Source organism: Aedes albopictus, chromosome 1 (assembly GCF_035046485.1).
Source record: "Aedes albopictus strain Foshan chromosome 1, AalbF5, whole genome shotgun sequence".
NCBI lineage: Eukaryota > Metazoa > Arthropoda > Insecta > Diptera > Culicidae > Aedes > Aedes albopictus.
Genome location: NC_085136.1, coordinates 254,391,869 through 254,408,602, shown reverse-complemented (window position 1 = coordinate 254,408,602; position 16,734 = coordinate 254,391,869). Strand labels below are relative to the sequence as shown.

Here is a 16,734-nt window from a genome sequence, read left to right as displayed (position 1 = left end):
ACGTGAACCCGCTCACCGTAGCCTCCCGATTTTCGCGGTATGGACGATGGTTGGTTCTCTCAGCAACTGATGCAGCTCGTGGTTCATTCGCCTTCTCCAAGTCCCGTCTTCCATCTGCACTCCGCCGTAGATGGTACGCAGCACCTTCCGTTCGAAAACTCCAAGGGCGCGTTGGTCCTCTGCACGTAGGGTCCATGTTTCGTGCCCATAGAGGACGACCGGTCTAATCAGCGTTTTGTAAATGGTTAACTTCGTGTTACGGCGAACTTTATTCGATCGTAGAGTTCTGCGGAGTCCAAAGTAAGCACGATTTCCTGCCACAATGCGTCTCTGAATTTCTCTGCTCGTGTCGTTGTCGTCGGTCACCAGTGAGCCCAAGAACACGAATTCTTCAACCGCCTCGATTTCATCACCGTCGATATAAATTCGGGGTGGCGGGCGCGGTGATTCCTCCCTGGAGCCCTTTGCCATCATGTACTTTGTCTTCGACACATTAATGACTAATCCGATTCGCCTGGCTTCACTCTTTAGTCGGATGTATGTTTCTGCCATTGTCTCAAATTTACGAGCTATAATATCAATATCATCAGCGAAACCAAGCAGCTGAACGGACTTCGTGAAAATCGTCCCATTCCTGTTCATCCCCGCTCTCCTTATTACACCTTCTTACGCAATGTTGAACAGCATGCACGAAAGACCATCACCTTGCCGTAACCCTCTACGAGATTCGAAGGGACTTGAGAGTGTCCCTGATACTCGAACTACGCACATCACTCGATCCATCGTCGCCTTGATCAATCGTATCAGTTTATCCGGGAATCCGTATTCGTGCATAATCTGCCATAGCTGTTCTCGATCGATTGTATCATACGCCGATTTGAAATCGATGAACAAGTGATGTGTGGGCACGTTGTATTCGCGGCATTTCTGCAACACCTAGCGGCGGATGGCGAACATCTGGTCCGTTGTAGCGCGTTCACCCATAAATCCAGCCTGATATTGCCCCACGAACTCTCTTGCAATCGGTGATAGGCGGCGGCATAAAATTTGAAACCTCTGAAACCCCCTTTCTTGAAACGTCTAGCTTGTAAGATCCCTGAAAATCTCATCAATCTGGAACGTCTTGAAGACCTTCTAAAACCACCTGAAGCTCACCTGAAAGCCTGAAAGCCTATGAAGTACAAAAAAGTTCTGCTCAATCAAGCGGACTGCCCTGAAACGCCTCAAAACGTCTCTGAAGTACCCCAGAAACACAACTTGAAATACCCCTGAAGCTCTCCTGAGAGAAAACGAAACCCCCTTAAACACCTCAAAAGTTTCATGGAACTCATGGGCTTGAAACGCCTCGGAAAGCCCTCGCATCTCCGGTGAAACTCATCTGGAAGCCTGTGAAGAGCGCTAAAACCCCTCTGAAACCTCGAGCGATGCCCTGAAATGCCGCGAAACGTCTGGAAACGCCCTCGAACGCATTGAAACACGTCGGAGACTCCCTGAAGCCATCAAACTTACCTGAGAGCCAGTGAAGTCCCCAAAAGCTCCTCTGAAAGTTATATGCTTTGAAACGCTTTTGGAATCCCTGAAGCCCCCAACACGCTCACCTGTGATTGTGTGAGACCCCCTAAAGACCCTCTGAAACCTGCTGATAGGCCCTGAAACGCATTGAAACGCCTCTAAATCCCACTTTTCATAAATTACCCGTGAACCTCGCCTGAGATCCTACCTCTTTTTTTAGTTTTTATTTTTGTGTATTTTAACTTATTGCTAATTCTACACTTGGAGCCTGATCACTGAAATCCCTAAAACATCCTAAAATGGTTTGAAACGCCTTGAAATGTTTCGGGAACTCCTCAAGCCCATGTGAAGCGAGAGCCTATGAAACCCCCTAAAGCTCCTTTGAAAGCTCTTGAAACGGCCTGAGACGCATTGAAGTTCTTTGAAACGCCGCTAAACCTCCCACTTCTCCTGAATCATCCGTTAAGCTCATCTGCGAGCCTGTGAAGCCGTCCGAAACCCCTCCTGAAACGCCTTGACATGCCCTGAAGGCCACGAAACATCTCTGATATCCTCCTGAACCCCTCCGAAGCTCATTTGAGATCCTGCGAAGCCCCTTTACCCTTCAGGACGCGCGCCGTTGTAAAAAGTACAACACCACCAAAAACCCACGCTTGTTGTATACAGCGCGAGCGCGGTGCAGTTTCAGCTGCTTGATGGCGCGCGTCCTGGAAACCGCGGAAACGCCACGAAGGACCTTAGTCAGCCTCTGACCTCCTCACTGAAATACTCTTGAATTCTCCGGGATACGTAAGAGCACCAAAACCCCCCTGAAACCTCCTGAAGCGCCGTGAAACAGTTTGAAACGCCTTAAAACGCGTCGAAACTCCTCCAAAAACTCACCTAAAGCTCACCTGAGAGCATGTGAAGCCTTCTGAAACCCTTCTAAAACAGTTCGACTACGTTTGGAGAAAATTGGGCCTCAAAGGGTTGAGTAGTATTTTGTTTTCTTCTGCTTGATAATTTTCCCTTGACTTACTCGTTTGAACTGCAACTTGTCAAATTCAGTGTTGCTTCCTAGAACCCCTCTAAAATATCCCGAACTGCCCTGAAACGCACTGAAACACCTTGAAACGCCTCTTAACTCCCTCTTTCTCACAAATCATCTTTGAAGCTCGCTTGATAGCCCATGAAGCTGTTTAAACCCGTCTCAAACATACTGCAACGCGTTGAAATGGCTTGAAAGGCCTTGAAGTGCCTTGAAAGGCTTTGAAACGTCTTGAAACACCTGGGAAAGCTTGAAAGCCCATGTATCTCATAAAATCCATCTGAATCCTCTTGAATCGCCCTAAAATGCATTGAACTTTTTGAAACGCCTCTGAACCCTCCTCCCTTTCATGAATTTTCCTTGAAGTTCATTAGAGAGCCTATGAAACCCTCTAAATGTCAATCTAAAAGCTCCTGAAACGCCCTTAAACGCCCAGAAACTATAGACACTATGACTATTTTTGCAAAACGAACTATCAGTTTGTGTAGCCAATCGAGCACAACGTCACGATTTCAATAGCGAAAGTGAGTTGCGTAACGTAATATTCGCTCGCTACACTCTAAAATCATGGTTAAATACCCTAACTTATGTTACTCAACCAGGTCTCTGCGAGTCTATGGTTTCCATAGTGCCTATAATCGGAATGCCTCTGAAATCCATCTGAAACCCCTGCGCAGCCTAAGAGCATGTGAAGCTCCTAAAAACACCTCTGAAATCTCGTGAAACCCCCCTGAAACGTTCTTAACACGCCACAATGAGCCTCTGAACTCCTCCCCAAAATTTCCCTGAAATCTCCGGAAAACTCGCCTCAGACTCTGTGAAGACCCCTAAATCCCATCGAATCCTCCTGAAACGCTCTGAAACACCTTTGGAACCTCAGTAAAACTCACCTGATAGACTGTGAAGGCCCCCACAACCCCTGATTCGCTCTGAAGCACATTGATACGCTTCCTAAACACCCTTCTCCTGAATTGAGAATTATGAGATTATGAAACCCTCCCAGGCCTTCTGAAATTTCTTGAAACACCTCTGAATCTCTCTGAAGCTCACCAGAGGCTATGAAGCCTCTGAAACCCCTCTGAAATCTCATGGAACCCCCGCCACGCCTTGAAACGACTCAGTAAGTGTCTGAAACCCATTTCTCCCTCTCCCGAAGTCTCCCTGAAATCTCCGGAATACTCATTTATGATACTTGTAGACCCCTACAATCACTCTGAAATCTCTTGAAAGTCTCTGTACGACTGGGAAAGCCTTGAGTGCCAGCAAATCCCCCTAAAACTCCTCTGAAACCATCTGAAATGCCTTCAAACGCTTTTGGAACCCCCGAAGCTTTCCCATAGTTCATCTGAGAGCCTGTGAAGTCCCTGAAAATGCTATGAATTTTCCTGAAATCCTTGAAACGCTCTAGAACACCTTTAAATGCCACCTGAAACCATTTGATTACGCTTGGAGAAAAATAGACCTCAAACAGTTAAGGCATAATGTGCAAGTATGTAATATTTAATTTATTTTCGTCCCCTTGATAACTTCGCCTATGAGTCTTCGCTTATTACTCGTATGAACTGTAACTTCTCCTTTGAACGTGACCTTTCGAATGCAAATTACCTGCTTGCCTACTTGCGTGGTGCCTTCGCCAATATTGACGCTTTTACCCGCCCATATGTTTCACAGCTGGATTGCACTTACCGAGGATGTTCCGATTGCCGATGGAATTAATCAGCACCGTGGTCACCAAATAGGCGCCAACCCCGACGGATCCGATGATTAATGAATGAAGGTACATGTTGCCTTCGATTGTCTGAAATAGTGGGGAACAGAAAGGATGGATAGGTATAGCTGGTATGAAACATAGACTGATACATAAGATAGGAAAGTGTCTCTTGAAGCTTGTTATTTCTCCTCTCTGTCAATGATTTAAAAACAATCTGAGCTGAACAATCTTCAAAAAAACAAAAATCAATCAAAAATCATTGAACATAAACCAGCCTATCGACGACCCCACCAAAAGCCATTAACGTACCGCTTCGCACAGGATGACTTTGCTCATGTCCAGCACGTTCGGGTCATCATCGAGGAAGCTTCCAGCAGCTCCCACCCTGCCGTTAAGCACCGGAGTCCGGAACACATCATTCGACGAGAACGAAGACGACGACGACGCAAGAAGTGCATTAGATTTGTTCACTTTGTAGGCCAACATGTCGCACAGAGTACCATCCTGCATCGAGGCCGGATCCGACTCGTACTCGTCGATGATAGTGAAGAGCTGGGGCATCCACAGCCGGAAGGTGTTGAGTCTGGGTGGGAGAGGGAAAAGAACGATGGGAACACGTCGAGTAGATGTAGAACGGCGTAAGGCAATTTAGTTGATGATGCATGTCGTGATGATTTTCTCATATGGGGTCGATCTAGTTGAGGAAATGGTTTCATAAACGGATAATTAAGCGGCGCATTTGCAGTAAAATTTACCACGGTTCATAAACGTTAACCCGATTCTTTAAGAATTCTTCCAAAGATTACGTCAAGCGTTTCTTTTTAGAATTTCATCAATGACCCCGTCAGCAGAATTATACGAGAAATTCTTTGGAATATCCTTTTGTGGTCCCTCAAGAGTCTTTCTAAGATGCGATTCTGGGAAATCAGGATCCTGGGAGAATCCCTCTCTGGATTCTGGGAGAATCCCTCTCTGGATTCTGGGAGAATCCCTCTCTGGATTCTGAGAGAATCCCTCTCTGGATTCTGAGAGAATCCTTCCCAGGATTCAGGGAGAATCCCTCCCAGGATTCTGGGAGAATCCCTCCCAGGATTCTGGGAGAATCCCTCCCAGGATTCTGGGAGAATCCCTCCCAGGATTCTGGGAATATCCCTTCCAGGATTCTGGGAGAATCCCTCCCAGGATTCTGGGAGAATCCCTCCCAGGATTCTGGGAGAATCCCTCCCAGGATTCTGGGAGAATCCCTCCCAGGATTCTGGGAGAATCCCTCCCAGGATTCTGGGAGAATCCCTCCCAGGATTCTGGGAGAATCCCTCGCAGGGTTCTGGGAGTATCCCTTCCAGGATTCTGGGAGAATCCCTCCCAGGATTCTGGGAGAATCCCTTCCAGGATTCTGGGAGAATCCCTTCAAGGATTCTGGGAGAATCCCTCCCAGGATTCTGGGAGAATCTCTCCCAGGATTCTGGGAGAAACCCTCCCAGGATTCTGGGAGAATCCCTCCCAGGATTCTGGGAGAATCCCTCGCAGGATTCTGGGAGAATCCCTCCCAGGATTCTGGGAGAATCCCTTCCAGGATTCTGGGAGAATCCCTTCCAGGATTCTGGGAGAATCCCTCCCAGGATTGTGGGAGAATCCCTCGCAGGGTTCTGGGAGAATCCCTCCCAGGATTCTGGGAGAATACCTCCCAGGATTCTGGGAGAATCCCTCCCAGGATTCTGGGAGAATTCCTCCCAGGATTCTGGGAGAATCCCTCCCAGGATTCTGGGAGAATCCCTCCCAGGATTCTGGGAGAATCCCTCCCAGGATTCTGGGAGAATCCCTCTCAGTATTCTGGGAGAATCCCTCTCAGGATTCTAGGAGAATCCCTCCCAGGATTCTGGGAGAATCCCTTCCAGGATTCTGGGAGAATCCCTCCCAGGATTCTGGGAGAATCCCTCCCAGGATTCTGGGAATATCCCTTCCAGGATTCTGGGAGAATCCCTCCCAGGATTCTGGGATAATCCCTCCCAGGATTCTGGGATAATCCCTCCCAGGATTCTGGGAGAATCCCTCCCAGGATTCTGGGAGAATCCCTCCCAGGATTCTGGGAGAATCCCTCCCAGGATTCTGGGAGAATCCCTCCCAGGATTCTGGGAGAATCCCTCGCAGGGTTCTGGGAGTATCCCTTCCAGGATTCTGGGAGAATCCCTCCCAGGATTCTGGGAGAATCCCTTCCAGGATTCTGGGAGAATCCCTTCAAGGATTCTGGGAGAATCCCTCCCAGGATTCTGGGAGAATCTCTCCCAGGATTCTGGGAGAAACCCTCCCAGGATTCTGGGAGAATCCCTCCCAGGATTCTGGGAGAATCCCTCGCAGGATTCTGGGAGAATCCCTCCCAGGATTCTGGGAGAATCCCTCCCAGAATTCTGGGAGAATCCCTTCCAGGATTCTGGGAGAATCCCTTCCAGGATTCTGGGAGAATCCCTTCCAGGATTCTGGGAGAATCCCTCCCAGGATTGTGGGAGAATCCCTCGCAGGGTTCTGGGAGAATCCCTCCCAGGATTCTGGGAGAATCCCTCCCAGGATTCTGGGAGAATCCCTCCCAGGATTCTGGGAGAATACCTCCCAGGATTCTGGGAGAATCCCTCCCAGGATTCTGGGAGAATTCCTCCCAGGATTCTGGGAGAATTCCTCCCAGGATTCTGGGAGAATCCCTCCCAGGATTCTGGGAGAATCCCTCCCAGGATTCTGGGAGAATCCCTCTCAGTATTCTGGGAGAATCCCTCTCAGGATTCTAGGAGAATCCCTCCCAGGATTCTGGGAGAATCCCTTCCAGGATTCTGGGAGAATCCCTTCCAGGATTCTGGGAGAATCCCTTCCAGGATTCTGGGAGAATCCCTTCCAGGATTCTGGGAGAATCCCTTCCAGGATTCTGGGAGAATCCCTTCCAGGATTCTGGGAGAATCCCTTCCAGGATTCTGGGAGAATCCCTTCCAGGATTCTGGGAGAATCCCTTCCAGGATTCTGGGAGAATCCCTTCCAGGATTCTGGGAGAATCCCTTCCAGGATTCTGGGAGAATCCCTTCCAGGATTCTGGGAGAATCCCTTCCAGGATTCTGGGAGAATCCCTTCCAGGATTCTGGGAGAATTCCGCCCAAGATTCTGGGAGAATCCCTTCCAGGATTCTGGGAGAATCCCTTCCAGGATTCTGGGAGAATCCCTTCCAGGATTCTGGGAGAATCCCTTCCAGGATTCTGGGAGAATCCCTTCCAGGATTCTGGGAGAATCCCTTCCAGGATTCTGGGAGAATCCCTTCCAGGATTCTGGGAGAATCCCTTCCAGGATTCTGGGAGAATCCCTTCCAGGATTCTGGGAGAATCCCTTCCAGGATTCTGGGAGAATCCCTTCCAGGATTCTGGGAGAATCCCTTCCAGGATTCTGGGAGAATCCCTTCCAGGATTCTGGGAGAATCCCTTCCAGGATTCTGGGAGAATCCCTTCCAGGATTCTGGGAGAATCCCTTCCAGGATTCTGGGAGAATCCCTTCCAGGATTCTGGGAGAATCCCTTCCAGGATTCTGGGAGAATCCCTTCCAGGATTCTGGGAGAATCCCTTCCAGGATTCTGGGAGAATCCCTTCCAGGATTCTGGGAGAATCCCTTCCAGGATTCTGGGAGAATCCCTTCCAGGATTCTGGGAGAATCCCTTCCAGGATTCTGGGAGAATCCCTTCCAGGATTCTGGGAGAATCCCTTCCAGGATTCTGGGAGAATCCCTTCCAGGATTCTGGGAGAATCCCTTCCAGGATTCTGGGAGAATCCCTTCCAGGATTCTGGGAGAATCCCTTCCAGGATTCTGGGAGAATCCCTCCCAGGATTCTGGGAGAATCCCTTCCAGGATTCTGGGAGAATCCCTTCCAGGATTCTGGGAGAATCCCTTCCAGGATTCTGGGAGAATCCCTCCCAGGATTCTGGGAGAATCCCTCCCAGGATTCTGGGAGAATCCCTCCCAGGACTCTGGGAGAATCCCTTCCAGGATTCTGGGAGAATCCCTTCCAGGATTCTGGGAGAATCCCTTCCAGGATTCTGGGAGAATCCCTTCCAGGATTCTGGGAGAATCCCTTCCAGGATTCTGGGAGAATCCCTTCCAGGATTCTGGGAGAATCCCTTCCAGGATTCTGGGAGAATCCCTTCCAGGATTCTGGGAGAATCCCTTCCAGGATTCTGGGAGAATCCCTTCCAGGATTCTGGGAGAATCCCTTCCAGGATTCTGGGAGAATCCCTTCCAGGATTCTGGGAGAATCCCTTCCAGGATTCTGGGAGAATCCCTTCCAGGATTCTGGGAGAATCCCTTCCAGGATTCTGGGAGAATCCCTTCCAGGATTCTGGGAGAATCCCTTCCAGGATTCTGGGAGAATCCCTTCCAGGATTCTGGGAGAATCCCTTCCAGGATTCTGGGAGAATCCCTTCCAGGATTCTGGGAGAATCCCTTCCAGGATTCTGGGAGAATCCCTTCCAGGATTCTGGGAGAATCCCTTCCAGGATTCTGGGAGAATCCCTTCCAGGATTCTGGGAGAATCCCTTCCAGGATTCTGGGAGAATCCCTTCCAGGATTCTGGGAGAATCCCTTCCAGGATTCTGGGAGAATCCCTTCCAGGATTCTGGGTGAATCCCTTCCAGGATTCTGGGAGAATCCCTTCCAGGATTCTGGGAGAATCCCTTCCAGGATTCTGGGAGAATCCCTTCCAGGATTCTGGGAGAATCCCTTCCAGGATTCTGGGAGAATCCCTTCCAGGATTCTGGGAGAATCCCTTCCAGGATTCTGGGAGAATCCCTTCCAGGATTCTGGGAGAATCCCTTCCAGGATTCTGGGAGAATCCCTTCCAGGATTCTGGGAGAATCCCTCCCAGGATTCTGGGAGAATCCCTTCCAGGATTCTGGGAGAATCCCTTCCAGGATTCTGGGAGAATCCCTTCCAGGATTCTGGGAGAATCCCTTCCAGGATTCTGGGAGAATCCCTCCCAGGATTCTGGGAGAATCCCTCCCAGGATTCTGGGAGAATCCCTCCCAGGATTCTGGGAGAATCCCTCCCAGGATTCTGGGAGAATCCCTCCCAGGATTCTGGGACAATCCCTCCCAGGATTCTGGGACAATCCCTCCCAGGATTCTGGGACAATCCCTCCCAGGATTCTGGGACAATCCCTCCCAGGATTCTGGGAGAATCCCTCCCAGGATTCTGGGAGAATCCCTCCCAGGATTCTGGGAGAATCCCTCCCAGGATTCTGGGAGAATCCCTCCCAGGATTCTGGGAGAATCCCTCCCAGGATTCTGGGAGAATCCCTCCCAGGATTCTGGGAGAATCCCTCCCAGGATTCTGGGAGAATCCCTCCCAGGATTCTGGGAGAATCCCTCCCAGGATTCTGGGAGAATCCCTTCGAGGATTCTGGGAGAATCCCTCCCAGGATTCTGGGAGAATCCCTCCCAGGATTCTGGGAGAATCCCTCCCAGGATTCTGGGAGAATCCCTCCCAGGATTCTGGGAGAATCCCTCTCAGGATTCTGGGAGAATCCCTTCCAGGATTCTGGGAGAATCCCTCCAGGATTCTGGGAGAATCCCTTCCAGGATTCTGGGAGAATCCCTTCCAGGATTCTGGGAGAATCCCTTCCAGGATTCTGGGAGAATCCCTTCCAGGGTTCTGGGAGAATCCCTTCCAGGATTCTGGGAGAATCCCTTCCAGGATTCTGGGAGAATCCCTTCCAGGATTCTGGGAGAATCCCTTCCAGGATTCTGGGAGAATCCCTTCCAGGATTCTGGGAGAATCCCTTCCAGGATTCTGGGAGAATCCCTTCCAGGATTCTGGGAGAATCCCTTCCAGGATTCTGGGAGAATCCCTTCCAGGATTCTGGGAGAATCCCTTCCAGGATTCTGGGAGAATCCCTTCCAGGATTCTGGGAGAATCCCTTCCAGGATTCTGGGAGAATCCCTTCCAGGATTCTGGGAGAATCCCTTCCAGGATTCTGGGAGAATCCCTTCCAGGATTCTGGGAGAATCCCTTCCAGGATTCTGGGAGAATCCCTTCCAGGATTCTGGGAGAATCCCTTCCAGGATTCTGGGAGAATCCCTTCCAGGATTCTGGGAGAATCCCTTCCAGGATTCTGGGAGAATCCCTCCCAGGATTCTGGGAGAATCCCTCCCAGGATTCTGGGAGAATCCCTCCCAGGATTCTGGGAGAATCCCTCCCAGGATTCTGGGAGAATCCCTCCCAGGATTCTGGGAGAATCCCTCCCAGGATTCTGGGAGAATCCCTCCCAGGATTCTGGGAGAATCCCTCCCAGGATTCTGGGAGAATCCCTCCCAGGATTCTGGGAGAATCCCTCCCAGGATTCTGGGAGAATCCCTCCCAGGATTCTGGGAGAATCCCTCCCAGGATTCTGGGAGAATCCCTCCCAGGATTCTGGGAGAATCCCTCCCAGGATTCTGGGAGAATCCCTCCCAGGATTCTGGGAGAATCCCTCCCAGGATTCTGGGAGAATCCCTCCCAGGATTCTGGGAGAATCCCTCCCAGGATTCTGGGAGAATCCCTCCCAGGATTCTGGGAGAATCCCTCCCAGGATTCTGGGAGAATCCCTCCCAGGATTCTGGGAGAATCCCTCCCAGGATTCTGGGAGAATCCCTCCCAGGATTCTGGGAGAATCCCTCCCAGGATTCTGGGAGAATCCCTCCCAGGATTCTGGGAGAATCCCTCCCAGGATTCTGGGAGAATCCCTCCCAGGATTCTGGGAGAATCCCTCCCAGTATTCTGGGAGAATCCCTCCCAGAATTCTGGGAGAATCCCTCCCAGAATTCTGGGAGAATCCCTCCCAGGATTCTGGGAGAATCCCTCCCAGGATTCTGGGAGAATCCCTCCCAGGATTCTGGGAGAATCCCTCCCAGGATTCTGGGAGAATCCCTCCCAGGATTCTGGGAGAATCCCTCCCAGGATTCTGGGAGAATCCCTCCCAGGATTCTGGGAGAATCCCTCCCAGGATTCTGGGAGAATCCCTCCCAGGATTCTGGGAGAATCCCTTCCAGGATTCTGGGAGAATCCCTTCCAGGATTCTGGGAGAATCCCTCCAGGATTCTGGGAGAATCCCTCCCAGGATTCTGGGAGAATCCCTCCCAGGATTCTGGGAGAATCCCTCCCAGGATTCTGGGAGAATCCCTTCCAGGATTCTGGGAGAATCCCTCTCAGGATTCTGGGAGAATCCCTTCCAGGATTCTGGGAGAATCCCTTCCAGGATTCTGGGAGAATCCCTTCCAGGATTCTGGGAGAATCCCTTCCAGGATTCTGGGAGAATCCCTTCCAGGATTCTGGGAGAATCCCTTCCAGGATTCTGGGAGAATCCCTTCCAGGATTCTGGGAGAATCCCTTCCAGGATTCTGGGAGAATCCCTTCCAGGATTCTGGGAGAATCCCTTCCAGGATTCTGGGAGAATCCCTTCCAGGATTCTGGGAGAATCCCTTCCAGGATTCTGGGAGAATCCCTTCCAGGATTCTGGGAGAATCCCTTCCAGGATTCTGGGAGAATCCCTTCCAGGATTCTGGGAGAATCCCTTCCAGGATTCTGGGAGAATCCCTTCCAGGATTCTGGGAGAATCCCTTCCAGGATTCTGGGAGAATCCCTTCCAGGATTCTGGGAGAATCCCTTCCAGGATTCTGGGAGAATCCCTTCCAGGATTCTGGGAGAATCCCTTCCAGGATTCTGGGAGAATCCCTTCCAGGATTCTGGGAGAATCCCTTCCAGGATTCTGGGAGAATCCCTTCCAGGATTCTGGGAGAATCCCTTCCAGGATTCTGGGAGAATCCCTTCCAGGATTCTGGGAGAATCCCTTCCAGGATTCTGGGAGAATCCCTTCCAGGATTCTGGGAGAATCCCTTCCAGGATTCTGGGAGAATCCCTTCCAGGATTCTGGGAGAATCCCTTCCAGGATTCTGGGAGAATCCCTTCCAGGATTCTGGGAGAATCCCTTCCAGGATTCTGGGAGAATCCCTTCCAGGATTCTGGGAGAATCCCTTCCAGGATTCTGGGAGAATCCCTTCCAGGATTCTGGGAGAATCCCTCCCAGGATTCTGGGAGAATCCCTCCCAGGATTCTGGGAGAATCCCTCCCAGGATTCTTGGAGAATCCCTCCCAGGATTCTGGGAGAATCCCTCCCAGGATTCTGGGAGAATCCCTCCCAGGATTCTGGGAGAATCCCTCCCAGGATTCTGGGAGAATCCCTCCCAGGATTCTGGGAGAATCCCTCCCAGGATTCTGGGAGAATCCCTCCCAGGATTCTGGGAGAATCCCTCCCAGGATTCTGGGAGAATCCCTCCCAGGATTCTGGGAGAATCCCTCCCAGGATTCTGGGAGAATCCCTCCCAGGATTCTGGGAGAATCCCTCCCAGGATTCTGGGAGAATCCCTCCCAGGATTCTGGGAGAATCCCTCCCAGGATTCTGGGAGAATCCCTCCCAGGACTCTGGGAGAATCCCTCCCAGGATTCTGGGAGAATCCATCCCAGGACTCTGGGAGAATCCCTCCCAGGATTCTGGGAGAATCCCTCCCAGGATTCTGGGAGAATCCCTCCCAAGATTCTGGGAGAATCCCTCCCAGGATTCTGGGAGAATCCCTCCCAGGATTCTGGGAGAATCCCTCCCAGGATTCTGGGAGAATCCCTCCCAGGATTCTGGGAGAATCCCTCCCAGGATTCTGGGAGAATCCCTCCCAGGATTCTGGGAGAATCCCTCCCAGGATTCTGGGAGAATCCCTTCCAGGATTCTGGGAGAATCCCTCCAGGATTCTGGGAGAATCCCTCCCAGGATTCCGGGAGGATACCTCCCAGTAATCTGGGAGAATTCCTTCCAGAGCTGAACCAATCTTTTTTTTTTTTTTTTAATATGAATTCAATTCAATTACAAATGCTGATCTGCCAAAGCTTTGCCATAAATTTCATTCCGTTCTTTTATCATGTAAAATTACCTCCCGTAAACGTACTCGGCATACAAATGGAGACAATCGGACAACCATTCAATAAGCAGCATTGCGTCGTCATGGAGCAGCATTTCAAGACGTTTGTAAATCGTTTCACAGATAGAGCATTATTAATGGAAGAAAACTGACTGGGTGCTGCTCAATGCGTACTACTGAAGGCAACCATGGCAGATACATTCGTTATGTTTCCCGGCAGAGCTACTGGAGCTTAGCTCCTGTATCGGAAAGTAGGTCATTCGAAAGCCGTCATTTATTCATGTTGCTTAAGTTGATGTCTCGACCACGGAGGTTTGCCTTGGTCTTAATGCGACAAATGGCAGTTCATGAAGTGAACCGATACAAACAAGGGTCAGGGTACGTGCACCAGTTTTGGACAATGTCCCTTATCTAGTGTTAGCATAGTCCATATATTTTCATTCGAGTTTGCGTTATATGAAGCAAAATAGAACTTGGACCTACTAAATTCATTCATATGTAAAGGAATACGCCGGACGATGAAAGAAATCTATATGAAGGGGTTAGGGTTCCTAGAAGACCGATGATGCATTCAAAGTAATACATTGTTTATTTTCCAATGTAGATAAATCTGTCTTTATGTCCTCTATATGATTCGACTCCATCTGAGAAAACTTTCACAAGCATAACTTACCCGAACAAAATTCCAAACTGAATCCCATAAGCCTGCAGGGAGTTTCTCAGGTGCGGTTGCCGGAACATAACCAAAATTTGCTGCAATCCTGCCTGGAAGCCACTCCTGTTAGTTTTGCTTTCTCCTCCAGCACTAGTGGCACCATTAGCCTTAACTTTTCCGTCCAGGTCCTGGTCAGCACCAGGACTAGTCGTCGCCGCTCCACTTCCTAAAGTTTCATTCACCAGCTCTTTAATCTGCGTGTCCAGAAAAACAAAGTACGGTCCGGAACCGGAAATTACCATCACCGCCCTCGTGTGTGTGTTGTGACCACGTGGCGTTCCAAAATGCGTGCATGCACTGCACAATCGTGAAACTTACCGAATACTGGTGTGGGCTGCGGCCGGTGTTAAGGGCATACAACCGCCGGAATACGGCCATCGCTTCACCGTTGCGGCCCTGGGCCATCAGGAACTTGGGACTCTCCGGGAGGAACATGACACTTATGCCGCTCAGCAGGCTGGGGATGCAGCACACGCCGAGGAAGATTTGCCAGGTGTGGATTTCTGGTGCGGGGGGAATGATGAAGGAGGATAATATTGAAGTAGTGTGAACAATAACAATTATTCTTTTTATATATGAAATAAGTTTTTGTGTTGGTCAGTGCCAGTGCACACTGGGCCAGGAACAGCAATTAGCAAGACAAAACCTCTAGCACATTGGGATTACGTCCTATCAGGTTGGTGTCTTCGGCAAAGTTGCTGGGTTTTATCTGCTCCTAAAATTGCGCTTGGAATTTAGTTCGTAAAGCCGCATAGGTGGCGCTGCGATGCTAACTTCTTTATTTCACATCCTAGAGCTTTGGCGTCTTCGGCAAAGTTGTAGAACAGGCAAAAATATGAAAAGTTGTCTAAGACACCAACATTCTAGCTCTTGAAATAACAAAGTTACATTGCATATTATAAATGAACGACTGAAATTTGCGCTTTTATGTAATTCTCTTGTTTATCAGCCTACATGTTACCATGGCTACAGAAAACAATAATCGCAGTAGTCGAACAAGATCGTGTATTTGAAATTTTATTTCACTCTTGCACAATCATGCGTTTCGAGGAATAATATATACATTTGCCTAGATGTTACTAGTACAAATTCCTGCTTTAGTCTATTTGAGTGTTATATCATTACACAGCGTAACAAAAATTAACTTTTGGTCTGTCTCAAGAGCAAACTTATGTGTCTCTGACAGATTTTGGATTTTGGGCTGCTGAATCCAAATCCGGGCTCAGGTTTGCTCCAGCACGTCACAATTTTGAGCTATACCTCAATTTATAGGGCAAAATATGCGATTCTGGGCTTTTTTTTTTACTGCAAGCCATTAGGCATCGAAATGTATTTTTTATCCATTCAAAGAAAAAATTGGTCAATTAACATCTAAATTAACGACTCATGCAAAATATTACGTTTTACCAAATCGAGTTTGATATAGTTTTAAGCGGTTTTTATGTTAGCTACAAGTCACCCATCAAAAGTTGCATGCAAGTTTACATGCTGACATAAAATGCTTAAATCTATCGAATTTCATTTGGTAAAACAAATCATTTTGCATGCGTCATTAATTTAGATGTTAATTGATCAATTTATCCTTTGATTGCTTAAAAAATATATTTCCATGCATAATGGCTTGCAGCCGAAAAAGCCCAAAATCGCATATTTTGCCCTATAAATTGAGGTATAGCTCCAAATTGTGACGTGCTGGATCAGATCTGAGCCCGGATTCAGTAGCCCAAAATCTGTCAGAGACACATAAGTTTGCTCTAGAGACAAAAAAATATCGCGCTGTGTTATCTGTCGATGTGCACCATGTGCATCTTCCTGATTTTGCCCGAATGAAACGCATTTTTCGTAGGCGAATTCACTTCTTGTATCTTTTATACTTTAGTTTTATTCGTTTTAACATAAAATCAGAAACAATATCAACAGCAAAACTGAAATATTTATCAGATAAAAGTTTAAAATTATTCATTTTCGGCTTTTGTGGGTTGTCAAGATAGCGGACTAAAAGTAAATTATAGTTTGTTTTCAGTATTTGACAAGTCTATAAAGTGGAGCCTAATTTGAGCCTAATCGAATTCAAAAAATAAACTGGATCGAATATAAGGTAGCTGAGATATTGCGGTTGGCGTAAAGTGGATGGCAGCGTCTTATATGAGTCCCAACTGTACTTTTGTTTTATCCATTTTCACGTCAAATCAGAACAATATCAACAGCAACCGAAAATCTGAAAGATTTGTCAGATAAAGATTCCGAATTAATCATTTACGGTTTTTGTGCGATTCCAAAATAGCTGAATGGATGAAGGTAGATTATTTTATTTCACTAATATAGAGTATTGGTACCCTTCTTAAGCATGTGGCTCCCATTTTCATCCTACGAAGAACACGGGATTGAAGCGCTGTTGGTTTTGTTTCTTATTTTTGTATTTTTTGTTAGAAGTGAGCACACATAAAAACAAAAAGAACGGAATCAATCGGTGCCGTAATCGCTTGTTTTTTAGTGTGATGAATTTGTGAAGCGTGAGATTACTTTATGGCACTTATACCCTCATTATTATATCAAGCGTGATGCGACTGCTGAGAGATTTCATGAGGAGCTTTTGAAACATTTCACCATCGGGGCAATAAATTTTAATTTTCATATAATATTTGCTTAATTGGCAGTTTCACCTACGAAAAATGCGTTTCATTCGGGAAAAATCAGAAAGATGCACATGGTGCACATCGACAGATAACACAGCGCGACATTTTTTTGTCTCAAGAGCACATTGACAGATAATGATATAATACTCAAATACACTAAAACAGGAATT

The 16,734-nt window shown here is 48.4% G+C and overlaps 1 protein-coding gene across 1 annotated transcript in view; it reads right to left on the bottom strand.

The window, feature by feature from the left end:
* The window catches only part of LOC109622759 (synaptic vesicle glycoprotein 2A-like), a 169,174-nt gene that overhangs the window by 36,954 nt on the left and 115,486 nt on the right, over positions 1 to 16,734 (bottom strand). The window contains exons 5-8 of the mRNA XM_062846625.1: positions 14,247 to 14,431; positions 13,887 to 14,122; positions 4,560 to 4,833; positions 4,226 to 4,337 (exon numbers count right to left, since the gene is read on the bottom strand). Coding sequence (XP_062702609.1) covers positions 4,226 to 4,337; positions 4,560 to 4,833; positions 13,887 to 14,122; positions 14,247 to 14,431 — 807 coding nt within the window. The remainder of the gene's footprint in view (positions 1 to 4,225; positions 4,338 to 4,559; positions 4,834 to 13,886; positions 14,123 to 14,246; positions 14,432 to 16,734) is intronic.